This window comes from Anomaloglossus baeobatrachus, chromosome 9 (genome assembly GCF_048569485.1).
Source record: "Anomaloglossus baeobatrachus isolate aAnoBae1 chromosome 9, aAnoBae1.hap1, whole genome shotgun sequence".
Lineage (NCBI taxonomy): Eukaryota > Metazoa > Chordata > Amphibia > Anura > Aromobatidae > Anomaloglossus > Anomaloglossus baeobatrachus.
Genome location: NC_134361.1, coordinates 213,499,768 through 213,527,473, shown reverse-complemented (window position 1 = coordinate 213,527,473; position 27,706 = coordinate 213,499,768). Strand labels below are relative to the sequence as shown.

The 27,706-nt window shown below is 53.2% G+C and overlaps 1 protein-coding gene across 2 annotated transcripts in view; it reads left to right on the top strand.

Moving 5' to 3' along the window:
• LOC142251528 (uncharacterized) overlaps positions 1 to 27,706 on the top strand; it is a 30,684-nt gene that overhangs the window by 1,395 nt on the left and 1,583 nt on the right. The window contains exons 2-16 of one of the 2 annotated variants that reach the window (XM_075324418.1): positions 2,394 to 2,604; positions 13,480 to 13,660; positions 14,462 to 14,693; positions 14,966 to 15,060; positions 15,802 to 15,998; positions 17,698 to 17,776; positions 19,180 to 19,358; positions 20,249 to 20,950; positions 25,737 to 25,913; positions 25,987 to 26,059; positions 26,163 to 26,276; positions 26,470 to 26,660; positions 27,029 to 27,105; positions 27,186 to 27,368; positions 27,539 to 27,650. In XM_075324418.1, the coding sequence (XP_075180533.1) occupies positions 2,423 to 2,604; positions 13,480 to 13,660; positions 14,462 to 14,693; positions 14,966 to 15,060; positions 15,802 to 15,998; positions 17,698 to 17,776; positions 19,180 to 19,358; positions 20,249 to 20,950; positions 25,737 to 25,913; positions 25,987 to 26,059; positions 26,163 to 26,276; positions 26,470 to 26,660; positions 27,029 to 27,105; positions 27,186 to 27,368; positions 27,539 to 27,650 (2,774 nt within the window). In that variant the 5' untranslated portion in view covers positions 2,394 to 2,422. The remainder of the gene's footprint in view (positions 1 to 2,393; positions 2,605 to 13,479; positions 13,661 to 14,461; positions 14,694 to 14,965; positions 15,061 to 15,801; positions 15,999 to 17,697; positions 17,777 to 19,179; positions 19,359 to 20,248; positions 20,951 to 25,736; positions 25,914 to 25,986; positions 26,060 to 26,162; positions 26,277 to 26,469; positions 26,661 to 27,028; positions 27,106 to 27,185; positions 27,369 to 27,538; positions 27,651 to 27,706) is intronic. The other variant, XM_075324419.1, reaches the window with a different exon arrangement.

The following is a 27,706-nucleotide window of genomic DNA, read 5'->3' as shown; positions in this document are numbered from 1 at the left end:
ATAGCTAGATTTCTGAACACCTATCCTGCCTAGTTTTGCAGGTTTGCCATTCAGGAGTTTGGGAAAGCTGGTTGAAAACCCTTTCTTATTCAGCCGGCAGATGTACCACTCAGGAGTCTGGGAAATCTGTCTGACAACCCGTATATCTGCATTATTGTTCCCATAACAGTTGTCACTCAGATTTCCTAGATTCCTGAATGACCATTTTCCTTAGTTTTACTCTGACACACCCTTCGCTTCTTCATAGCTATATCTGACAACCATTATTGCTCCAATAATTTAGCTGTGAGCATACCTAGATGTCTCCTATCCTGCCTAGTTTTGCAGGTTTGCCAGTCAGGAGTTTGGGAAAGCTGGTTGACAACCCGTATATCTCCATTATTGCTCCCATAACGGTTGTCACTCACCTTTCCTAGCTTCCTGAACGGCCATTCTCCTTACTTTTGCTCTGATACAGCCCTTGCTTCTTCATATCTATTTCTGACAACCATTATTGCTCCAATAATTTGGTTGTCAGTTGTCAGCATACCTAGATGTCTGAACACCTATCCTGCCTAGTTTTGCAGGTTTGCCATTCAGGAGTTTGGGAAAGCTGGTTGAAAGCCCTTTCTTATTCAGCCGGCAGACGTACCACTCAGGAGTCTGGGAAATCTGCCTGACAACCCGTATATCTGCATTATTGTTCCCATAACAGTTGTCACTCAGCTTTCCTAGATTCCTGAATGACCACTTTACTTAGTTTTACTCTGACACACCCTTTGCTTCTTCATAGCTATATCTGACAACCATTATTGCTCCGATAATTTTGTTGTCAGTTGTCAGCATACCTAGATGTCTTCTATCCCGCCTAGTTTTGCAGGTTTGCCATTCAGGAGTCTGGAAAAGCTTGTTGACAACCCGTATATCTCCATTATTGCTCCCATAACGGTTGTCACTCAGCTTTCCTAGATTCCTGAACGGCCATTCTCCTGACTTTTGCTCTGATACAGCCCTTTCTTCTTCATATCTATACCTGACAACCATTATTCCTCCAATAATTTGGTTGTCAGTTGTCAGCATAGCTAGATTTCTGAACACCTATCCTGCCTAGTTTTGCAGGTTTGCCATTCAGGAGTTTGGGAAAGCTGGTTGAAAACCCTTTCTTATTCAGCCGGCAGATGTACCACTCAGGAGTCTGGGAAATCTGTCTGACAACCCGTATATCTGCATTATTGTTCCCATAACAGTTGTCACTCAGATTTCCTAGATTCCTGAATGACCATTTTCCTTAGTTTTACTCTGACACACCCTTCGCTTCTTCATAGCTATATCTGACAACCATTATTGCTCCGATAATTTTGTTGTCAGCATATCTAGATGTCTCCTATCCCGCCTAGTTTTGCCATTCAGGAGTCTGGAAAAGCTTGTTGACAACCCGTATATCTCCATTATTACTCCCATAATGGTTGTCACTCAGCTTTCCTAGATTCCTGAACGGCCATTCTCCTTACTTTTGCTCTGATACAGCCCTTTCTTCTTCATATCTATATCTGACAACCATTATTGCTCCAAGAATTTGGTTGTCAGTTGTCAGCATAGCTAGATTTCTGAACACCTATCCTGCCTAGTTTTGCAGGTTTGCCATTCAGGAGTTTGGGAAAGCTGGTTGAAAACCCTTTCTTATTCAGCCTGCAGACGTACCACGCAGGAGTCTGGGAAATCTGTCTGACAACCCGTATATCTCCATTATTGCTCCCATAACAGTTGTCACTCAGCTTTCCTAGATTCCTGAATGACCATTTTACTTAGTTTTACTCTGACACACCCTTTGCTTCTTCATAGCTATATCTGACAACCATTATTGCTGCGATAATTTGGTTGTCAGTTGTCATCATATCTAGTCTGGGAAATCTGTCTGACAACCCGTATATCTCCATTATTGCTCCCATAACGGTTGTCACTCAGCTTTCCTAGATTCCTGAACGGCCATTCTCCTTACTTTTGCTCTGATTCGTCCTTTGCTTCTTCACATCTATATCTGACAACCATTATTGCTCCAATAATTTGGTTGTCAGTTGTCAGCATACCTAGATTTCTGATAAGGTATCCTGCCTAGTTTTGCAGGTTTGCCATTCAGGAGTCTGGGAAAGCTGGTTGACAACCCTTCTTGTTCTCAGTTTGTCAAGGATTAGGCCGTTCCGCCACCACGCCTTAATTCACAGCTAATTAGGGGCACCCAAAGGCGCTAGATGATGGGGCGCCCGTGTACCTCTCTTTTCAGCGCTTTCTTAAATTTCAGTGGTCACACCCCATCACCTCTCCGCACGGGACCATTAATGATGGAAACCGTGACTGGGGCTTTTAAGGAGTTACCCTTTCAAATTGATAACCGTGTCCTCTGCTTGTTTCGGCAGGCCCCTCATGGTGACAGAAGACCCCTGCCATGGACACCCTATTACCCCGGCTCCTCTCCCCGTTGCCGGACGAGGTGCAGGAAAGCGTCGCCCTGCTGATGGGCGAAGTTCAGACTCAATGTGAAGAATTGGTCGAAGCTTTGATAAAGGATCCTCGGTGTGACCGGTACCTGGCCGCCCTGTGCCAATTCCTGCACACCGCCAACATTCGGTAAGTGGGGGAGCGTAATAATACCGCCATGTGGTGCTTACATGAAAGTGCCGTATGGTGACTAATGGAGCTGGAGCAAAGTATACACCATTGGGTCATAAGTGAAGCCAATCCTCGACTATAACAATCATAACAGGACGGTATTCTTCACATTTTGCTAGAATTGCCTCTCGCTCAATGCCAGGCAGCTGCCGTTCAGCGCACACATTTATGTATTCTTCCAGGGTGCAGGCAGCCGGACATCTCTGATCCCGCACACTTGGCACCATTAGGCGAGTCGTACAGAGGACATTAGAGGCTTTAACGCAGATTGTCCTCCAGATACGCAGATCAAACAATCTGCGGCTGAAGTGTACTCAGGGTGGAGGGTGACTCCGCTGCGGCACCGGACCTTTCGATGGGGATCACGGCATAATAGCGAGGCTGAACATAAGATATCCGCAGGGTAAACACATCCCTTAAGAAGCATGACAGATCCTGGGCAACCGAGCCGAAAATACATTGTAGCTTAAATAACAATCGCGGTCGAGCAAACACGTGCGGCCAATGGGAAAAATGTCAGCCAGGTCGTGTTCACCCACCGCTAACTGGTGGCCTCAATGGTAGGGGGAGGACGGGTCATCACTATCTGTCCATTATGCCAAGGAACTGCAGGAGCTGCATTCACCAAAAACCGGGAGATAGTCTGAACTCGGGTTTCTCCATCAGCCCCATCACCCCCCGAGGGATAAAGTCCGGCCCCATCTTCCCCCGGGGGATAACATCTGGCCCCATCACCTCCCCTGAGGGATAATATCTGGCCCCATCACTCCTCGGGGATAATATCTTGCCCCATCACCCCTCGGGGGATAATATCTGGCCCCATCACCTCCCGAGGGATGATATCTGACCCCATCACCTCCCGAGGGATAATATCTGACCCCATCACCTCCCGAGGGATAATATCTGACCCCATCACCTCCCGGGGGATAATATCTGGCCCCATCACCTCCCGGGGGATAATATCTGGCCCCATTACCTCCCGGGGGATAATATCTGGCCCCATCACCTCCCGGGGGATAATATCTGGCCCCATCACCTCCCGGGGGATAATATCTGGCCCCATCACCTCCCGGGGGATAATATCTGGCCCCATCACTCCTCGGGGATAATATCTGGCCCCATCACCCCTCGGGGGATAATATCTGGCCCCATCACCCCCCGGGGGATAATATCTGGCTCCATCACCTCCCGGGGGATAATATCTGGCTCCACCACCCCCCGGGGGATAATATCTGGCCCCATCACCTCCTGGGGGATAATATCCAACCCCATCACCCCCCGGGGGATAACATCTGGCCCCATCACTCCTCGGGGGATAACATCTGGCTCCATCACCTCCCGGGGGATAATATCTGGCCCCATCACCCCCCGGGGGATAATATCTGGCTCCATCACCTCCCGGGGGATAATATCTGGCTCCACCACCCCCCGGGGGATAATATCTGGCCCCATCACCTCCTGGGGGATAATATCCAACCCCATCACCCCCCGGGGGATAACATCTGGCCCCATCACTCCTCGGGGGATAACATCTGGCTCCATCACCTCCCGGGGGATAATATCTGGCTCCACCACCCCCCGGGGGATAATATCTGGCCCCATCACCCCCGGGGGATAATATCTGGCCCCATTATTCCCCGGGGGATAATATCTGGCCCCATCACCCCCGGGGGATAATATCCAACCCCATCACCCCCCGGGGGATAATATCCAACCCCATCACCCCCCCGGGGATAATATCTGGCCCCATCACCCCCCAGGGGATAATATCTGGCCCCATCACCCCCCCGGGGATAATATCTGGCCCCATCACCCCCCAGGGGATAATATCTGGCCCCATCACCCCCCCTGGGATAATATCTGGCCCCATGACCCCCCCCGGGGGATAATATCTGGCCCCATTATTCCCCCGGGGATAATATCTGGCCCCATCACCTCCTGGGGGATAATATCCAACCCCATCACCCCCCCGGGGGATAATATCTGGCCCCATCACCCCCTGGGGGATAACATCTGGCCCATCACCCCCAGGGGATAATATCTAGCCCCATCACCCCCCCTTGGTGTATAATATCTGGCCCCATCACCCCCCGATGTATAACATCCAGCTCCATTACCCTCCCCCCAGTGTATAATATCTGGCTTCATCAACCCCCACTGTTTAATATTTGGCCTCATTGCCCCCGTATATAGCATCCGGCCCCATGACCCTCTCCTCCTCAATGTATAACATCTGGCCCTATATTAATGTCTATGGATGTAGATGAGGACAGAGAAGCCCCCGGAGGTGGATGTGGGGGGCACATACTTTTCTCCATATTAATGTCTATGGATGTGGATGAGCACAGAGAAGCCCCCGGAGGTGGATGTGGGGGGCACATACTTTTCTGCATATTAATGTCTATGGGTGTAGATGAGGACAGAGAAGCCCCCGGAGGTGGATGTGGGGGGCACATACTTTTCTGCATATTAATGTCTATGGGTGTAGATGAGGACAGAGAAGCCCCCGGAGGTGGATGTGGGGGGCACATACTTTTCTCCATATTAATGTCTATGGATGTGGATGAGCACAGAGAAGCCCCCGGAGGTGGATGTGGGGGGCACATACTTTTCTGCATATTAATGTCTATGAGTGTAGATGAGGACAGAGAAGCCCCCGGAGGTGGATGTGGGGGGCACATACTTTTCTGCATATTAATGTCTATGGGTGTAGATGAGGACAGAGAAGCCCCCGGAGGTGGATGTGGGGGGCACATACTTTTCTCCATATTAATGTCTACGGGTGTAGATGAGCACAGAGAAGCCCCCGGAGGTGGATGTGGGGGGGGGGGCACATACTTTCTCCTTTATATTGGCAGTGGTGGGACGGTGAGTTGCAGAGTACCCCCCATTATAGTCGGGGGTCCCCTGTGTCCCCTCTTTTCAGGTGTGATTGTGCTGGATATCCTCGGCGTCGTCTTGTTTACATGTCCGCCGTCGCCTGTGTAATCCCCGCGGCTTCACATTTGCTGGCTCCTTTCCATTCCTGGCTCCACACGTCTCCGCTTTGCTTACACAGTGTTACCCCAGTAACTGGCGAGCAGCGCTGGCTTCATGTTGTTTACCAAGAGCCTCTCCTGCCTGCACCGCCATGGAGAGGTGACCGAGGCCATCCACCCGCCTACAGCCCTGATTATAGGGGCACCCCTGCACTCAGCGCTAGGTGATAGAGAGGGGTGATACCGGGACCCCCAAGTACCACTGATTCCATCCCCAATCACACCATAGAAGCACCTCCAGAGTAAGATCTGCTGTGTGCTCACTGTATGGCAGTATTATACAGGCATATACCACACTGTATGGCGGTATTATACAGGCATATACCACACTGTAGGTGGTATTATACAGGCATTTCTTCAGCGCTCTATTGGGAGACCCAGACGATTGGGGTATAGCTACTGCCTCCGGAGGCCACACAAAGCACTACACCAAAAAGTGCAAGGCCCCTCCCCTTCTGGCTATACCCCCCCGTGGTATCACGGGTTCTCCGGTTTTCAAGCTTTGTGCGAAGGAGGTCAGACATCCATACATAGCTCCACAGATTTTAGTCAGCAGTAGCTGCTGACTATTTCGGATGGAAGAAAAGAGGGCCCCTTATAGGGCCCCCAGCATGCTCCCTTCTCACCCGTGGATGGTGTTGTACGGTTGAGGTACCTATTGCTGGTACAGAGGCTGGAGCCCCACATGCTGCTTTCCTTCCACATCCCCTTGTAGGGCTCTGTGGAAGTGGGATCCTGCCGGCCTCTCAGCTCTGACGCCGGGCTCCATCCACAGACCCAGTTGAACCTGATGGATTCGGAGCATGAGTACAATCAGGGACATGGCCCTGCATCATACAGGTACTCTGTGTCCCCGGCAGGCACAGACACACTCCGGGCTGGCTGGGTGTTGTAGTGCGCCGGGGACCGTAACGTTGGAGTTAGTGTTCCTACAGTTTACTGGGGGACTTTGTGTTGTGGGAACGCAGCGCCGACCCCCACTGGATCGGGCGGCGCTGCTGTGACTTGTGGTGCGCCGGGGACATGCCGACCGCGCTTTTACGGCGGCGGCGTTTATAACTTTAGTCCCCGGCTTTTTGCGGCCTAGTAGTGATGGGTAGCTCCTGAACGAGCCGGCTCTAAGAGCCGGCTCTTTATAGTGAATCATATGAGTCGGCTCCTGGCAGGGAGCCAATTGAAATGTAAACGGCTCTTTGCCAGTTACGTTCCACAGTCAGTCCCCTCTTGCCCCGCCCCTCTCGGCCCCTCCCTCCCGGCAGTAGTCACTCTGATCTTATCCAGGAGACTGAGAATGCATGCTCCTCCTGCTGCCGCACATAGCACTGACTCACAGCCCCGCCCCCTCCAATCTGTGACAAGCAAGCAGCAGTCAGGCACTTTATTAAAGGAACACTGACATCTGGATTTAGCCTGATTATAGTTATTTACCGCCAGTTTGTAAATCCTCGCTGGGCGAGGGAGAAACAGCGGATGTAAATGTGCGTCCCTTGTTCTCTCCCATTCACTTGAATGGAAGAGAACAAATGATCCGCGATGCTGGATTGAGCATCACTGGATCGCAGGCTCGGGGGCTGCAGCGACTGTGTATATGCACCATTAGCTAGTGCAGCTTGGAATGGTTCTGTTGTTGCTGGTATGTGAATAACCTCCCAGCAGCCCCTGTTACATGATAGCAGTGCCAATCTGAGGGACAACTTCATGCACAGAACTAGTCCTATACAAGGCAGTGCAGCCTCTCACATCACATCCGAATTTGCATACAATTGCCAGTAGTGTTGAGCTAATTGAATTGCACTTGTTTGATTTCTGCACTTTTTTTTTATCAAACATTGTGTTTGTTAAAGTTTTTACAGCAAATAATACAAAATCTGGTTATTCTGGAAACTATTCTGTTTTATGTCATAAATTGGCACATGTGTAGATTTTTACTAAAAGGTATACAATCATGGGTTAAAACATACCAGAATTGGGCTTCAAATTTAAAGCCAAAGGTAACAGGAAATGAAGAGCCGTTTTCGGAGCCAAAAGAGCCGGCTCACCAAAAAATTGCATTTTACCCATCACTACGGCCTAGCTCCGCTTCGTTCCCGCCCCCACCCTGTCAATCAGGGTAGGGGAGAGACGCTGTTTCGCAGCAGCGACGAGGGCTGGAGCCTGATTTACATGCTCCAGCCCTCTCACTAGGCACAGAGGGAAGCAGGCTTCCCGCTCTTAGCCAGGAACGCCCAGGGCCCGCCCCCCTTCCTCTCCCAGGACGCCGGCAGCCATTACATGCAGTCTGGCTGGAGGAAGGACGCAAGGCTCTGGGAGACCTGGACTAGGGGGCTTTTGGCGACCACACACCCGCTCTTAAGCGGGCGGTAAGCGGCATTTCAGCTGGCCCCTCTAGTGCCTCAGTGTGTATTGGTGTACTGTGTCACCAGATATATATATTTAGTTATTTTTTGCACTGTGAGGTCGCTTCCTGGCTGGATACCCCAGATCGCTCTGAGGAGGCAGCAACATGTCATCCACAAAACGCAAGGCTGCCAAGGCTAGGGCTGTGTACACTGCGTGTGCTGCATGTGGGGCTGCTCTACCAGCAGGCTCCAATGACCCCCATTGTGTGCAATGCTCCGATCCGGTGCTGCTTCGCCAGCCGGAGTCCAGAGGGGTAGTGACCCAGGCTGAGACGCTTGTAAGTTCTGCCCCGGCGCCAGGGACAGACTTTGCAGTTTTTGCTGATAGAATGTCTGTGACTATGACAAAAATCCTTGAAACTTTGCAATCCATGTCTGGGGCTCAGTCTTTGGACTCGGCGAGGCCTCTGTCCTCTGGCCCCCCTCAGCTGGATCCAATCCAGACTACAAGGGGGTCCCCGGCTTCACAAGCTGAGGATTATGACTCAGATGATAGCCCCAGCCACCCTAAGCGAGCTCGCTGGGAAAGACCCTCAACGTCATCACACTGCTCAGGGTCTCAGCGCAATCAGTCTCCCTGTGAGGTGTCTGAAGAGAGTGATCAGGAATCCACTCCTGGAACCCCTCTCAACCTGGATACCCCGGATGGGGACGCCATGGTAAACGACCTCATCTCAGCCATCAATAGGCTGTTGGATATTTCTCCCCCAGCCCCTTCAGCAGAAGAGGCAGCGGCAGAGCAGGAGAAGTTTCGTTTTCTCTATCCCAAGCGTAAATTGAGTGCTTTGTTGGATCACTCTGACTTCAGAGAATCAATCCAGAAACACGACGCTCACCCAGAAAGACGTTTCTCTAAACGATCTAAAGATACGCGTTTCCCTTTCCCCCCTGAGGTGGTCAAGCGCTGGACACAGTGTCCAAAGGTAGACCCCCCGATTTCCAAACTTGCAGCTAGATCCATAGTTGCAGTGGAGGATGGCGCTTCACTTAAAGATGCCAATGACAGACAGATGGACCTTTGGTTAAAATCTGTCTATGAAGCTATCGGCGCGTCGTTTGCTCCAGCATTCGCAGCCGTATGGGCTCTCCAGGCTATTTCAGCTGGTTTAGCAAAAGTGGATGCTATCATACATCCAGCAGTGCCACAAGTGGCGTCCCTTACCTCGCAGATGTCTGCGTTTGCGTCTTACGCTATCAATGCGGTCCTAGAATCTACCAGCCGCACCTCAATGGCGTCCGCCAATTCGGTAGTTTTGCGCAGAGCCTTGTGGTTAAGGGACTGGAAGGCAGATGCTGGTTCCAAAAAATGTTTAACCAGCCTGCCTTTATCTAGAGATAGACTGTTTGGCGAGCCATTGGCTGACATCATTAAGCAGTCCAAGGGTAAAGACTCTTCTTTATCCCAGCCCAGAACAAGCAAACCTCAGCAGAAAAAGTGGCAGCAGAGGTTTCAGTCCTTTCGAGGTTCGGGCAAGACACCATTTACCTCGTCCAAAGGGTCTCAGAGGACGCAAAGAAACTCAGATTCCTGGCGGGCTCACGCACGCCCCAAGAAAGCAAATGGAGGAACCGCTTCCAAAGCGGCTACCTCATGACTTCCAGCCCCCTTTCGCCGAATCTCCGGTCGGGGGCAGGCTCTCCCGCTTTTGCGACATTTGGCTGTCACAGGTCAAGGACCGGTGGGTGACAGACATTTTGTCTCGCGGGTACAGAATCGAGTTCAGTTCTCGTCCTCCAGCCCGATTCTTCAGAACCTCCCCACATCCAGACCGAGCAGATGCTCTGCGGCAGGCGGTGGACTCCCTAAGAGCGGAAGGAGTAGTGGTTCCTGTACCGCCTCAGGAACAAGGGCGAGGGTTTTACTCCAATCTCTTTGTGGTTCCAAAAAAGGACGGCTCGTTCCGTCCTGTTCTGGATCTAAAGCTGCTCAACAAACATGTGCACGCCAGACGGTTCCGGATGGAAACCCTCCGCTCTGTCGTTGCCTCAATGTCTCAAGGAGACTTCCTTGCCTCAATAGACATCAAAGATGCTTATCTCCACGTGCCAATTGCTACAGAACATCAACGTTTTCTACGTTTTGTGATAGGAGACGACCATCTTCAGTTCGTAGCTCTGCCATTCGGTCTGGCGACAGCCCCACGGGTCTTCACCAAGGTCATGGCGGCAGTGGTAGCGGTCTTGCACTCTCAGGGACACTCGGTGATCCCTTACCTAGACGATCTACTGGTCAAGGCACCCTCTCAAGAGACATGCCAACTCAGCCTGAATGCTACGCTGGAGACTCTACAGTCTTTCGGATGGATCATCAACTTTCCAAAGTCGATCCTGTCACCGACCCAATCACTCACGTATCTTGGCATGGAGTTCCATACTCTAGCAGCGATAGTGAAGCTTCCGCTGAACAAACAGCGATCACTACAAACAGGGGTGCAATCTCTCCTTCAGGGTCAGTCGCACCCCTTGCGGCGCCTCATGCACTTCCTAGGGAAGATGGTGGCAGCCATGGAAGCAGTTCCATTTGCGCAGTTTCATCTGCGCCCACTTCAATGGGACATTCTCCGCCAATGGGACGGAAAGTCAACGTCACTAGACAGGAAAGTCTCCCTTTCCCAGACGGCCAAGGACTCTCTACAATGGTGGCTCCTTCCCACCTCATTGTCTCAGGGAAGATCCTTCCTGCCCCCATCCTGGGCAGTGGTCACGACAGATGCGAGTCTGTCAGGGTGGGGAGCAGTTTTTCTCCACCACAGGACTCGGGGAACGTGGACTCCGCAGGAGTCCACCCTTCAGATCAATGTTCTGGAAATCAGGGCAGTGTATCTTGCCCTACTAGCCTTCCAACAGTGGCTGGAAGGAAAGCAGATCCGAATCCAGTCGGACAACTCCACAGCGGTGGCATACATCAACCACCAAGGAGGGACGCGCAGTCGGCAAGCCTTCCAAGAAGTCCGGCGCATTCTAATGTGGGTGGAAGACACAGCATCCACCATATCCGCGGTTCACATCCCAGGCGTCGAAAACTGGGAAGCAGACTTCCTCAGTCGCCAGGGCATGGACGCAGGGGAATGGTCCCTTCACCCGGACGCGTTTCAGGAAATCTGTCGCCGCTGGGGAGTGCCGGACGTCGACCTAATGGCGTCCCGGCACAACAACAAGGTCCCGGCATTTATGGCGAGGTCGCGCGATCAAAGAGCTCTGGCGGCAGACGCCTTAGTACAAGATTGGTCGCAGTTCCGGCTCCCATACGTATTCCCGCCTCTGGCACTCTTGCCCAGAGTCTTACGCAAGATCAGATCCGATTGCAGCCGCGTCATACTCGTCGCCCCAGACTGGCCGAGGAGATCGTGGTATCCGGATCTGTGGCATCTCACGGTCGGCCGACCGTGGTCACTTCCAGACAGACCAGACTTACTGTCCCAAGGGCCGTTTTTCCATCAGAATTCTGCGGCCCTGAACCTGACTGTGTGGCCATTGAGTCCTGGATCCTAGCGTCTGCAGGATTATCCCAAGGAGTTGTAGCCACAATGAGACAGGCTAGAAAGTCGACTTCTGCTAAGATCTACCACAGAACGTGGAAGATTTTCTTATCCTGGTGTTCCGCTCAGGGAGTGTCTCCCTGGCCATTTGCATTGCCCACTTTTCTTTCTTTCCTGCAATCGGGGTTAGAAAAGGGCTTGTCGCTCAGCTCCCTTAAAGGGCAAGTATCGGCAATATCCGTGTTTTTTCAGAAGCGTCTAGCACGTCTTCCTAAGGTGCGCACGTTCCTGCAGGGGGTCTGTCATATTGTGCCCCCGTACAGGCGGCCGTTAGATCCATGGGATCTGAACAGGGTACTAGTTGCTCTCCAGAAGCCGCCTTTCGAGCCTCTGAAGGAAGTTTCCTTTTCTCGCCTGTCACAGAAAGTGGCGTTTCTTGTTGCGATCACATCGCTTCGGCGAGTGTCGGAGCTGGCAGCTCTGTCATCCAAGGCTCCCTTCCTGGTGTTCCACCAGGACAAGGTAGTGCTGCGCCCCATTCCGGAGTTTCTCCCTAAGGTCGTCTCCTCGTTTCATCTTAATCAGGATATCTCCTTGCCTTCCTTTTGTCCTCATCTGGTTCACCGGTATGAAAAGGACTTACGTTTGCTGGATCTGGTGAGAGCACTCAGAATCTACATTTCCCGCACGGCGCCCATGCGCCGTTCCGATGCACTTTTTGTCCTTGTCGCTGGTCCGCGCAAGGGGTTGCAGGCTTCTAAAGCCACCCTGGCTCGATGGATCAAAGAACCAATTCTAGAGGCCTACCGTTCTGCGGGGCTTCCGGTTCCTTCAGGGCTAAAAGCCCACTCAACCAGAGCCGTGGGTGCGTCCTGGGCATTACGACACCAGGCTTCGGCTCAACAAGTGTGCCAGGCAGCTACCTGGTCCAGTCTGCACACTTTCACCAAGCATTATCAGGTGCATACCTATGCTTCGGCGGATGCCAGCTTAGGTAGAAGAGTCCTGCAGGCGGCAGTGACACCCCCGTAGGGGAGGGCTGTTTTGCAGCTCTAACATGAGGTATTTCTTTACCCACCCAGGGACTGCTTTTGGACGTCCCAATCGTCTGGGTCTCCCAATAGAGCGCTGAAGAAGAAGGGAATTTTGTTACTTACCGTAAATTCCTTTTCTTCTAGCTCTTATTGGGAGACCCAGCACCCGCCCTGTTGTCCTTCGGGATTTTTTTGTTGTTTGCGGGTACACATGTTGTTCATGTTGAACGGTTTTTCAGTTCTCCGATGTTACTCGGAGTTAATTTGTTTAAACCAGTTATTGGCTTCCTCCTTCTTGCTTTGGCACTAAAACTGGAGAACCCGTGATACCACGGGGGGGTATAGCCAGAAGGGGAGGGGCCTTGCACTTTTTGGTGTAGTGCTTTGTGTGGCCTCCGGAGGCAGTAGCTATACCCCAATCGTCTGGGTCTCCCAATAAGAGCTAGAAGAAAAGGAATTTACGGTAAGTAACAAAATTCCCTTCTTACCACACTACATGGCGGTATTATACAGGAATATACCACACTGTAGGTGGTATTATACAGGCATTTACCACACTACATGGCGGTATTATACAGGTATATACCGCACTGTATGGTGGTATTATACAGATATATACCACACTGCATGGTGGTATTATACAGGCATATACCACACTGCATGGTGGTATTATACAGGCATATACCACACTGCATGGCGGTATTATACAGGCCTATACCACACTGCATGGCGGTTTTATACAGGCATATACCGCACGGTATGGTGGTATTATACAGGCTCAAATTGGACTGTATTGCGCTATTAATACAGGCATTTACCGCACTTTATGGGGTTTCTATTTAGTTTTGCGGTTCCCGATGTTATATGACTCCTGTCATTGCAGGCTCTGCAGTAATGTCGCCTACATTCTTGGCATGGTGGCGGAAGATCCCGGAGTTGCAGACATGTTGGTGAACCTGGCGGAAAGATCGACAGACTGGGACCTGCTGGGAGGACTGGGAACAATGCTGCTATGGGATGATGCAGAATCTGTGATGAACGCAGCTGGTGCCCTGGGAACACTGGTGAGAGATGAGCGGGTCTGCTGGAAGTGGTGCCATAGGAGGGTGGGTCCATAACAAGTTACACCCTGTATTATACTCCAGAGCTGCACTCACTATTCTGCTGGTGCAATCACTGTGTACATACATTACATTACTGATCCTGAGTTACATCCTGTATTATACTCCAGAGCTGCACTCACTATTCTGCTGGTGCAGTCACTGTGTACATACATTACATTACTGATCCTGAGTTACATCCTGTATTATACTCCAGAGCTGCACTCACTATTCTGCTGGTGCAGTCACTGTGTACATATATTACTGATCCTGAGTTACCTCCTGTATTATACTCAAGAGCTCCACTCACTATTCTGCTGCTGCAGTCACTGTGTATATACATTACATTACTGATCCTGAGTTACCTCCTGTATTATACTGCAGAGCTGCACTCACTATTCTGCTGGTACAGTCACTGTGTACATACATTACTGATCCTGAGTTACCTCCTGTATTATACTGCAGAGCGGCACTCACTATTCTGCTGGTGCAGTCACTGTGTACATACATTACATTACTGATCCTGAGTTACATCCTGTATTATACTCCAGAGCTGCACTCACTATTCTGCTGGTGCGTCTCATCAGGAGGCTCAGGTTTCGGGTACATTGTGGGCAGGTAGCGCCGCTCTTCAGTGATTTGTTGCAGCTTCTTCTTGCCTTTGCACCACAGTTGTGTAATGGCCGTTCCGCTGGTGAGCCGTGTGGGGGACGTGGGACGGAGACTGGACATTGATGACCGAGCTCCTGCCATTTCTTCCCGCAGGCGGAGAGCGGTCACGGCCGACATTGGCTCCTCTCCTCCACAGATTCTGACTTCATCATCGAGAACATCACCAAACTCCTGGATTCTCCCAATGACTGGACCTCCAGCAACTGCGCCCTGGTGCTCGCCCGCATCTCCATGTGCCAGGAGGGGTGCGCACGGCTCCTGGAGCATCCGAAATCTGACATGATATTACAGAAGATCATGGCATCGCTCCATGTGGATGAGGCTGGTGAGCGAGAGTGGAAAAGTCCAAACACTGATACTGCCCACATCAGAGGCGTCGCTGTGCCCCTTAGTGGTGCTGTATGTTCACGAAATAGAAATGAAGATGCTGGAAATGCTGTGACTCTGCTGCTGCTCACTCTTGTATCATCTTCATTGACCTCTATGGAGTACAGACTCGTAGAACTGTCAGACTGGGCCACACGTGCCATCAGCAGCCACGTTGTGTCGTCTGTCTGTTGCCACTGCTTCTAGGTTGATGCATCTTTTCTCTCTTAGGCTGTGGTCTAAATGCGGCTTTTACTCTCGGACGTTTGTGCGACACGGACAGAGGCAGGAGACGGGTGCTAGCTCTGCAGGAGGCCGACAACATGGTGAGTGTAAGGGCGACACTCCGCTGCCGTCCCCCGAGTGTCAGGGCGCCGCACGCCTGCCGTCCCCCGAGTGTCAGGGCGCCGCACGCCTGCCGTCCCCCGAGTGTCAGGGCGCCGCACGCCTGCCGTCCCCCGAGTGTCAGGGCGCCGCACGCCTGCCGTCCCCCGAGTGTCAGGGCGCCGCTCCCCTGCCGTCCCCCGAGTGTCAGGGCGCCGCTCCCCTGCCGTCCCCCGAGTGTCAGGGCGCCGCTCCCCTGCCGTCCCCCGAGTGTCAGGGCGCCGCTCCCCTGCCGTCCCCCGAGTGTCAGGGCGCCGCTCCCCTGCCGTCCCCCGAGTGTCAGGGCGCCGCTCCCCTGCCGTCCCCCGAGTGTCAGGGCGCCGCTCCCCTGCCGTCCCCCGAGTGTCAGGGCGCCGCTCCCCTGCCGTCCCCCGAGTGTCAGGGCGCAGCTCCCCTGCCGTCCCCCGAGTGTCAGGGCGCAGCTCCCCTGCCGTCCCCCGAGTGTCAGGGCGCCGCTCCCCTGCCGTCCCCCGAGTGTCAGGGCGCCGCTCCCCTGCCGTCCCCCGAGTGTCAGGTCGCCGCTCCCCTGCCGTCCCCCGAGTGTCAGGGCGCCGCTCCCCTGCCGTCCTCCGAGTGTCAGGGCGCCGCTCCCCTGCCGGAGGTCTTCATGTTGTCTGCCCCCTCAGGAGTAGATCGGCCGCTGTCACCTCTGGTAAAGTCACATTTTCCCCTGATAAGTCTAGATCTGCTCCCTGGAGGCGATGATGTCTGGAGGAGATGCCGGTGGAAGCAGGAACGCTTGCTTTGCCCTCACCTGCCTTGCCACTAGCCCAGCTGGCCACCAGCATGTCCTGAAGAGTTCGCACTTCCCGCAGCTCCTGGAGACGCTCTGCCACCTCCTGCAGTCCAGTGAGCAGGACTCCTGCTGGTTCGCTGCCATGTGAGTGCTTTGGTTTCCTTTGTTTTGCTGAAGGCACTTGGGTTTCACTTCACAAAGGCACCGACTCCACGACGCGGCCCTGGCACCAGCGCTGGCGCCAAAATCACACCGCCATTCTGCAAATGCTCAAAAGGTATAATTGCCGAGCCTCTGGGGTTTCCTCTATCAAAGTGGATTGGATGATTGTGATGCCACCTGTATAATACCGCACCCTCGGTATCAGCATCACTTGTGTAATATCGCACCCTCGGTATTAGCGCCACCTATATAATACTGCACCATTGATTTCAATGCCATGTGTATAATACTGCACCCTCATGATCAGTGCCACCTGTGTAATATCGCACCCTCTGTATCGGTATCATCTGTGTAATCACGCACCTTCGATATCAACCCCACCTGTGCAATATCGCACCTTTGGTATCGGTGTCACCTATGTAATATCGTACCCTCGGTATCAGTCCCACCTGTATAATACTGCACCCTTGGTATCGGTGTCACCTGTGTAATATCGTACTCTCAGTATCAGTGCCATCGGTATAATACCGCACTCTCGGTATCAGTCCCACCTGTATAATTCCGCACCCTCGGTATCAGTCCCACCTGTGTAATATTGCACCCTCAGTTTCAGTGCCACCTGTGTAATGTCGCACCCTCGGTATCAGCGTCACCTGTGTAATATCACACCCTCAGTTTCAGTGCCACCTGTGTAATATCGCACCCTCAGTTTCAGTGCCACCTGTGTAATATTGCACCCTAGGGATCAGCCCCACCTGTGCAATATTGCACCTTCGGTATCAGTCTCACCTGTATAATATTGCACCCTAGGTATCAGTCCCACCTGTATAATATTGCACCCTCGGTATCAGTGCAACCGGTATAATACCGCACCCTCGGTATCAGTCCCACCTGTTTAATATTGCAACCTTGAGATCAGCGCCACCTGTGTAATATCACACCCTCAGTTTCAGTGCCACCTCTATAACACCGCACCCTCGGTATCAGTCTCACCTGTGTAATATCGCACCCTCAGTATCAGCCCCACCTGTGTAATATCGCACCCTCGGTATCAGTCCCACCTGTGTAATATCGCACCCTCGGTATCAGTCCCACCTGTGTAATATCGCACCCTCGGTATCAGTCCCACCTGTGTAATATCGCACCCTCGCTATCAGTCCCACCTGTGTAATACTGCTATCTCAGTATCAGTCCCACCTGTGTAATATCGCACCCTCGGTATCAGTCCCACCTGTGTAATACTGCACCCTCAGTATCAGCCCCACCTGTGTAATATCGCACCCTCGGTATCAGTCTCACCTGTAATATCGCACCCTCGGTATCAGTCCCACCTGTGTAATATCGCACCCTCGGTATCAGTCCCACCTGTGTAATATCGCACCCTCGCTATCAGTCCCACCTGTGTAATACTGCTATCTCAGTATCAGTCCCACCTGTGTAATATCGCACCCTCGGTATCAGTCCCACCTGTGTAATACTGCACCCTCAGTATCAGCCCCACCTGTGTAATATCGCACCCTCGGTATCAGTCTCACCTGTAATATCGCACCCTCGGTATCAGTCCCACCTGTGTAATACCGCACCCTTGGTATCAGCCCCACCTGTGTAATATCGCACCCTTTGTATTGGTGCCACACGCTCATCTGGGTGAAGACGCTCACACATTACTTTCTCTTTCTAGAACTGTTAAGGGATTATCCAAGTTTCCTTCGGGGGTTGTGAGATTGCGGCAGCACCCAGCGCTGGAGGCCATGCTGAAAGTAAGTGTGCCGGCCCGGTGGTTAGTGCGGGATCAGACACACATGGCCGCCCCACACCTGTCCGTTTATATGATTCCGAGCTGCGAACGGGTGTGGCGCTGTTTTTTGCAAGAAGGCGGCCATGTTTAGCATCTAGCATTCTGCACCCAATAACTACAGGGAATATCCAGGAGAATCCCAGAAAAAGGGGGGCTCTCCAGGAAATACCGGTGTGTGGTGTTGGACTGAGCCCCAGGAGTGGAATATTGGGGTCTGTAAGTGTCATGGCTATGCTAGACCACCCCAAAAATGTGTCTGCAGAGCGGAGTAGAGTTACAGGACACTATTTTACCGCCTGCTGCCATTTTTCAAAGGAGTATGGCCCCATGGGTAATATGGGAACTAACGAGGCCTAAACATTAATCATCACATCTGCCAAAGATGGCCACCGCCCCCACCCCCCCCCCTCCGCTCAGTGCTGTCTCTCCGGAGAGACTCTGTATCTGACGTCTCTATGGAGACCCCCCCATAAATACTTCACTAGTAATAGTGCTGTCAGCCATGAGTTTTATGGTGGACTTGTTACCACGGAGACGATTGTCATGGATATTTCAGGAGAAAAGACAATGATATTGTTGGCGGAGGACGGAGGAGGTCGGGGATGGATCCGAACGCACCTCCTAATAAATCAGTAAAGCGTGAGGGTCTCCGGGGTTCCCCTGTATAAGAAGATCTGCCCATCCCATAATGTACAGGAACAGTCACCAATCACCCGGAAATGTCAGAATCTGGTGACAACGGCCCTTATATAACACATATAGTACTAATATATACTTTATTTAGGGGGGCTTCAAAACAGCAGTACTGGTGGGGGGTGCCCTGTATACGGAGGGTCTTGTTAGGTGTTCTCTGTATACGGAGGGTCTTGTGGGCTGTTCCCGGTATACGGAGGGTCTTGTGGGGTGTTCCCTGTATACGGAGAGTCTTGTGGGGCGTTCCCTGTATACGGAGGGTCTCGTGGGGTGTTCCCTGTATACGGAGGGTCTTGTGGGGTGTTCCCTGTATACGGAGGGTCTTGCGGGGTGTTGCTGGTATACGGAGGTTCTCGTGGGGTGTTCCCTGTATACGGAGGGTCTTGTGGGGTGTTCCCTGTATACGGAGGGTCTTGCGGGGTGTTGCTGGTATACGGAGGGTCTTGTGGAGTGTTCCCTGTATACGGAGGGTCTTGTGGGGTGTTGCTGGTATACGGAGGGTCTTGTGGTCCCGGTATGCAGTGTGTACCTTACATCCCTCCTTTCACCTCTCTCGCAGGGTAATGGTCGGTCAGTCTATGTTGTGCTGGGGAATTGCTATTTATGCGATTGCTTCAGAATAATGTATTTATAAGTTGATTCCATGTAGTTTTTTTTTTATCTCCACAATAGACGATTGCGGCGTCGCGTGTGGCCGGGGAGGAGCTGCTACAAGAGGTGGAGGTCACATTGAGGAGCCTCCAGCGTCTCCCTCAGCCCGGACCTCCGACAGCAAAGATCCTGGAGTCCGGCTCCGTCATGGTGGCCTGGAAGGAGCATAGACCCCACAGCGGCCTGAGCGTCACCTACAGGTCGGCCAGACTTTCATTCACTCCTATCTGCTGATCAAGGTCGGAAACACTCTGGTCACATCCAAAGCTGCATTTTAAAAAAAAAACCTGAAAAAAAAATCCTGCCGTTACGGCCAATTTTGAGTGCAGCTTTGGATGTGATTGGACATGTTTTCCATTATTTTCTTGTGCACATAATCCGTGACGGGGGAGAGGGGAGCCCACGCAGTCGTCCGTGACAGGGGAGAGGAGAGCCCCCCGCAGTTGTCGGTGACAGGGGAGACGAGAGCCCCCGCAGTTGTCCATGACAGGGGAGAGGAGAGCCCCCGCAGTTGTCCGTGACAGGGGAGAGCGCCCACGCAGTCGTCCGTGACAGGGGAGAGGAGAGCCCCCCGCAGTTGTCCGTGACAGGGGAGAGGAGAGACCCCGCAGTTGTCCGTGACAGGGGAGAGGAGAGCCCCTGCAGTTGTCCGTGACGGGGGAGAGCCCCCCCGCAGTTGTCCGTGACAGGGGAGAGGAGAGCCCCCGCAGTTGTCCGTGACAGGGGAGAGGAGAGCCCCCGCAGTTGTCCGTGACAGGGGAGAGGAGAGCCCCCGCAGTTGTCCGTGACGTGGGAGAGGAGCCCCCGCAGTTGTCCGTGACAGGGGAGAGGAGAGCCCCCGCAGTTGTCCGTGACAGGGGAGACCGCCCCGCAGTCGTCCGTGACAGGGGAGAGGAGAGCGCCCCGCAGTCGTCCGTGACAGGGGAGAGCGCCCCGCAGTCGTCCGTGACAGGGGAGAGCCCCCGCAGTTGTCCGTGACAGGGGAGAGGAGAGCGCCCTGCAGTTGTCTGTGACGTGGGAGAGGAGAGCGCCCCGCAGTTGTCCGCCACACATGGTGCACACTTCCTAATTTACACCCTTCTGTCCGCAGCCTGTACGATGGTGACCGGCTCCTTTACCGTGGACCTTCCTTCTCATACGTCATACCTCGCTGCACGCCCGGCCGCCATCTTCTGAAAGTCATCCTGGAAACTGAAGGCGACCGTAGCCCGGCGAGCCCCCTTACCCTAGTGACGGTGGAGGAGCCACTGCCCGGATGTCCCACGGATTTCCAAGTCGCGGGCCGCACGGCCACAAAAGTGAGGTTATCCTGGAACCCGCCATCCTGCTCCGGCCCAGGGATTAAATATGCAGTATATAGGGAGGACCTCCTTGTGGAGACCACCGCCGACGTCACCTGTATAGTGGCCGGCCTGTCCCCTGCTACCACTTACACCTTCAACGTATGCGCCTGCAACCTAAGGGGGCACAGCCCAAGAGTCTCCGTGGACACCCGGACGATGGAAGGAGGAGACCACGCTCCGGACAGGCTCACGGTCCACGTCATCGGGCGCAGCGAAATGTTCATCACCTGGGAGGGGCCCAAGGACCCCATCGGCAAGTTCTTCAATTACGAACTGAGCCTGAACGGGAAGTCTGTGTATCTGGGGACGGAGCGATCGTACACCGCCCGCCGACTGACGCCCAGCACCGAGTACACCTGCACTGTGTGCGCCATCACCAGCGAAGGCCGCCACGAGAGCCGCCCCGTCACCAAGCGGACCGCCCGGGATGAGTACACCAACATAAACAAGTAGGTAGCAATCCACCCGCGCCCGGTAATTATATATATATATCTATATATATAATTGCCTTATTCTGTCTGTCTGTCTGTCTGTCTGTCTGTCATGCTCCGAAATTGTGTCCTTACGGTGACACAAAGCTGATTGGCCGCTGGGCTCGCCATGGCCCCGCCCCCCCACACGGATTGGCCTCTCTCCCCGGCTCTCTGCAGGCCCCGCCCCCCTCACGCAATGCACGCTCGCTCTGGCCCAACTGACACGGAGCCGCGACTCCCAGGTGAGTACACACACGCATCAGATCACACTCACTCTCACACTCACTCTCACACACACCTCACACATCACAACATGCTGGGATATCTCTTGCTTCTACACCGGCTCCGTCAGGATCCCGGCAGCGCCAGACATAACCTTGCGATGCTGGGATCTTGACGGAGGCCGTGAAAGCTGGTAACCATTATAAACATCGGGTAACTAAGGTCCCTTAGTTACCCGATGTGTATCATAGTTACCAGTGTACACCGGCTCACACTCACACACACATCACACACACATCACATCGCATCCACACATCAAGGTCCTGCAGCGGCGGAAAATACAGACACATAACAGCACACACACATAACAGCACACACATACACACAAATCAGATCACACTCACTCACACACACACATCACATCGCATCCACACACTCACAACATCCTGGGATATCGCTTGCTTCTCGGCGGCGGTACTGTGCTGTTAGCTTCCAGGACCTGCGGGAGGATCACATGGCCAGAAGCATGTGGTATCTCCGGATGTTGTGAGTATAAGCGCGTATGTGCGATATCGTCAGTGTCTGTGTGTGTGAGTGGATGCGATCGGGTGTGTGTGAGTGGATGCGATCGGGTGTGTGTGAGTGGATGCGATCGGGTGTGTGTGAGTGGATGCGATCGGGTGTGTGAGTGTCGGCAGAGGAGCACGGCGTGCTGGAGGAGGCTGGGAGCAGAGAGGCTGATCATGGGGAAGGCTGGGAGGAGAGAGGCTGATGCTGGGGGAGGCTAGGAGGGGGAGGCTGGGACGAGGGAGGCTGATGCTGGTGGAAGCTGATGCTTGGGGAGGCTGATGCTGGGGGAGGCTGGAAGGAGAGAGGCTAATGCTGGTGGAGGCTAATGCTGGTGGAGGCTGATGCTTGGGGAGGCTGATGCTGGGGGAGACTGGGAGGGGAAGGCTGATGCTGAGGGAGGCTGGGAGGAAGGAGGCTGGGAGGAGAGAGGATGATCCTGGGGAAGGCTGGGAACGGGAGGCTGATGCTGAGGGAGGCTGGAAGGAGAGAGGCTGATGCTGGGGGAGGCTGGAAGGAGAGAGGCTGATGCTGGTGGAGGCTGATGCTTGGGGAGGCTGATGCTGGGGGAGACTGGGAGCGGAAGGCTGATGCTGAGGGAGGCTGGGAGGGGGAGGCTGGGAGGAAGGAGGCTGGGAGGAGAGAGGCTGATCCTGGGGAAGGCTGGGAAGGGGAGGCTGATGCTGGGGGAGGCTGGAAGGAGAGAGGCTGATGCATGGGGAGGCTGATGCTGGGGGAGACTGGGAGCGGAAGGCTGATGCTGAGGGAGGCTGGGAGGGGGAGGCTGGGAGGAAGGAGGCTGGGAGGAGAGAGGCTGATCCTGGGGAAGGCTGGGAAGGGGAGGCTGATGCTGAGGGAAGCTGGAAGGAGAGAGGCTGATGCTGGGGGAGGCTGGAAGGAGAGAGGCTGAGGCTGGGAGGAGAGAGGCTGATGCTGGGGAAGGCTGATGCTGAGGGAGGCTGGGAGGGGAAAGCTGATGCTGAGGAAGGCTGGGAGGACGGAGGCTGGGAGGAGAGAGGCTGATCCTGGGGAAGGCTGGGAGAGGGAGGCTGATGCTGGAGGAGGCTGGAAGGAGAGAGGCTGATGCTGGCGGAGGCTGATGCTGGGGGAGGCTGGAAGGAGAGAGGCTGATGCTGGTGGAGGCTGATGCTTGGGGAGGCTGGGAGAGGGAGGCTGATGCTGAGGGAGGCTGGGAGGAGGGAGGCTGGGAGAGGTAGGCTGAGAGAAGAGAGGCTGATGCACACACACACACACACACACACACACGCGCGCACTGCACAACACACCACACACACACACACACTGGGAACCACAAACAACTGCCCTACACAGACACCCACACATACAGACAACGCTGCACACACACAACACCCAACACACAAACACCGCGGCACACACAAATATACGCACATACCGCACAACACACACATTGCACAAAACATACCTCCCCCAAAACACACCACACACACACAAACCGCGCAACACACACACACAACGCTACAGACACACAGCGCTCCACAAACAACGCAACACACGCAACACACATACAACACCGCTCTCACCCCCCGCCACACCCAGACAACACCCAGAACATGTACAGCCCCTACACAAACACTTGGTAACTACACACAACAACATCTATATATATATATAACAAAAATCATACATGAACTACACAATACGTAAATTCTAGAATACCCGATGCGTAGAATCGGGCCACCTTCTAGTATATATATAAAGCTGAATGTGTGTATGTGTGTCCAGGATTGGCATCTGCACCGTCGCAGCTACAGCCACAAAATTTTGCACACTCACACTTCTGGACCCCGAGAGCGTCATAGGCTATGTTTTGAGGGGAAATTTTAACCCCGCTCTTTACAGTTATTCACCAAAAAACCTGCCTCCATTAAAGCGAATGGAGCTGGGAGCCACAGTGCAGCCAGAACTTCAGAAGAATGCGCAGCCACGCCCTTATATGGAATGTTAGCGTGTCACAATGCAGCCAGGGAAAGAGACAGACACAGACAGGGAAAGAGGCAGACACAGACAGGGTAAGAAACAGACATAGACGGGTAAGAGACAGACACAGACAAAGAGACAGACTGACAGGGGAAGAGACAGACAGGGAAAGGGAGGGAAAGAGAGAGACAGGTTAAGAGACAGACACAGACAGGTAAAGAGACAGACAAAGAGACAGACAGACAGGGAAACAGACAAACAGGGAAAGAAAGGGAAAGAGACAGACAGGGAAAGAGACAGACAGGGAAAGCGACAGAGATAGATAGACAGACAAGGAAAGAGATGGAGACAGACGGAGAAAGACAGAGACAGACAGGGAAAGAGACAGACAGACAAAGAGAGAGAGAGAGAGAGACAGAGAAATATACAGAGGGGGAGACAGACATTATAATTGCATTTATAATGCAGCCAGGGAAAGAGACAGACACAGACAGGGTAAGAAACAGACACAAAGAGACAGACACAGACAAAGAGACAGAGACAGACACAGGGAAACAGACAGGGAAAGAAACGGAAAGAGACAGACAAAGACAGGTAAAGAGACAGACACAGGGAAAGAGACAGGCAGGGAAAGAGACAGACAGGGAAAGAGACAGACAGGGAAAGAGAGGGAAAGAGAGAGACAGGGAAAGTGACACAGAGAGAAACAGAGAGATATATACAGAGGGGGAGACAGACAGAGAATGGGAGAGAAACAGAGAGACAGTTACTATCCCGGGCGTTAATACATTCTATTTTGTCAACAACAGTTATTAACCCAGGCGAAGCCGGGTAGTACAGCGAGTGTGTGTATGTGTATATGTATATTTTATATATATATATATATATATATAAAATTACTCCGTGCACCAGCCTCTGGATGAAGGCAGGCAGGAAGGTGATGATTTCCCTTGTTGGCCTCTGAAATGCCACTGCTGCTGCACACCTCTTTATTCATTGTCTGCGGGACTGCATGAAAAAGCCGAGCGTCCGCCACCATCTCCGGCACAATGAATGAAGCACGGCGTCAGTGCGACGGGGCATTTCAGAGCCTCGTACTTTGTGGCACCATGGTCAGACCCTCACCGATAACATTCACCCCTTTTGGGGGATCTTATCATACAGTCCCGAGAGATACAGGAATATGCGTCTCATATCAATTAATGTTAATCCCAGCAGTGGTTTCCAATAAGAAATCTGATTGTGTATAATCCCCTCACATCCACTTTAAGAATAAGCCTCCGTGCAGCACGTGAGGATTAATCCCTCATCTGGAGCAGACTGTGAAAATGATCCCGATTATACCGGATAGATGTTTAGTACAGGACCGCGCTCCAATCACGTCTGCTGCTTTCCTGCAAAAATAAAATGTCTTGGAAACTGTCAGCAAGCAGGATTTTAAAAAAAAAAACAAAACGACAAAAGCATCAACAAATGGTATAAAATAATCTCCCTCGGTCACTCCAGGTCCGTCACCGCCACCGCAGTGCCATCACTCACATGACCACTGGCCTCAGAGGTCACAGGCCGAAGGGGTAAGCATTTTCTCTAAGCTCACTGATGGGCTGCAGCGGTCACGAGATGTGGTGAGTGGTTACTGGCGGTGTCGACAGTCCATCCTCAGTGCTAGTTGTGGCGCTCCAGATCTTTCAAGGCCAAACCACGTATCTGTACATGCCCATCCATCCTAATTGTGGCCCGTCACAGGTCCACGTGCCCTTGCATCCGAATCCCCTCCCCCCCCCCCCTCCCCAGGGACATGGGCGAACATCTAAAAGCGCAGCACTCACAATAAATGAATCCTTTTCCCTCCAGAATAAACAGTCTTCTCTGTTGTTCCCTACTTGCTGATGGTTTCCATGTTTAGGGTTTTTTTTTTTTTTACCCTTTTAAAGATGTAAAAACGTGAAACAAAATGACAGTAGAGGCAGGTTTGGCATTGAGGGGACCTCATCTGATGTTTTTTGGAATATAGAAACCAAACAGGGGGCTCCCGGCACACGTCCGGCTCCCCGACCGCAGAGGCGAGCGATCAGAGCGAGAAACCGGCCAGGAGGAGCTCCCTGACCAAGAGCCAGAGCGTGCGGCTGCCGACGAGCAAGCAGCCGAGCGGGTCCAAACGAGACAACAAAGGCGTCTCCACCAGAGCACGGTACGTGACCACCACAGACGCGGCACTGGGGGATAAAGCTACCGGGGGCTGACGTATCCTCCGCTCTGTCTAGGCGAGACTCCGATGTATCCTGCACGGCAGAACCCAACGACGGCCCTGGGAGCGGTCAGTCGCCTGCGATTAAGGTAAAGGCACCACATATTTCTATGGGGGAGGTGCCCGCCATATCTGGGCATGGAGGGGGTCACCATCTCGCACCCATTATTTTTTTGGCTTTGCTTGGACCAGCCTCCTTCACCCTGCGACGCAACGCCGGGACGGGCGAGCAAAAACATCCAAAAAGAGAGCAAAAACAACGACGACAAGTCAGGGAGGAATCCTGCTGCCACCGCCGACCCAAAGGTACAACGGAAAGTCATAATATGCTCCAGAGCTGCACTCACAATTCTGCTCCCAGGCTCGCACCGTCTATGGAGGTTTGGATTTGACTGGGAAGAAATCCTACGATCTGTAGATTATATCCGGGTATCTGCAATTTCAGGACTGGAGTAGGGTGTGTAAAATTTAGGGTCTTGTTTTGTTTTTTATTTTGCAGCCTTCTAAGCAGATGACCCCCGCACAGACCACCACCCCCGACAGCAAAAAGCCACAAAGCACGCTGGGATTTCGGCTGACGCCCATCGCCTCTCTCTGCAGCCTGGAGCCCGAATATCTACTGAGCAGCCGAACCAAGACCGAGAACGATCTGACCAGGCCGGACCCCCAGGATGGGCCCGCAGCACCCAAGTGGGTTTGCACCAGACCTATTTAATAGGGGGACTGACGTCTGAACTACTTCCAAGTGTGCGGACCTGGAGTGGGGTCCATCGAGCACCCAGCATGCACTGATGCGAGTTGTAGTCCTGCTGGACGGGCCCGGACCACCCAAGTGGTTTCCACAAGACCTATATAATGTGTATATACTGCAGGGTTGGGTGGGGGGATAGTGTGGTCTTTGAGCACCCAGCATGCACTGATGCGCGTTGTGGTCCTGCCGGACGGCCTCTGGCTTTGCATTGCTGCAAACTCCTCCCTTTTGGGGGAACCTGCTGGGACCTGTAGTTCCCCAGATATATATAAATTCGTTGATACATTTTTTTTTTTCTCCTCCGCAGCCTTTTCCAGGATTGTTCCAGGGTGTTGGATAGAGACCGATGTGCCGCTCAGAAGAAAGCGCTGCAGCCGGTGCGAGGTGAGGGGTCTGCATATAACCCCCCCCCCCAAATGTGTCCATAATATTCACAATTGGTTCACTAGGCGTCTCTCCGGCAGATCCGGTCGTGCGGTACAGACACCGGCGCCTGAAGGTCAACGCTTGGGACTTCACGGAAGCTTTAGCCAGCGGAGAGAAAAAGCTCCTCTGCAAGTTTGCGGCCACGTGTCCCCCGACTCCGCCCGAAGAAGCCGTGTCCAACGTGTCGGTGCGCAGAGGCAGCCTCTTATCGCACGTGGCTGGTGAGACGCCATGTTTCTGTTCATAATGGGTCACAGGAGCATGGCTAGGCAGAGGTCTGATGCTGCACAACACGTAACCCCTCTGTCCGGTGCCGGGTTGTCATCGAGACCCCAAATCGCCAATGTCTTCATGTGTACCCGTCGTAACGCTGCCATCTTTTCCTCTCCAGGTCATGGGGACGGTAGACGTCATTCCTGGTCTCACCTCCGTTCAGATCTATCCTCTCTCCATGGCCTGAAGAGCTCAGAGGCAAAATCGGTGGAATCGCTGCGAGGGCCGAGGTAGGAGAAACGATCCTCGCTGGCACCTGGCGAAAAGTAACCAAACACCCACGAAA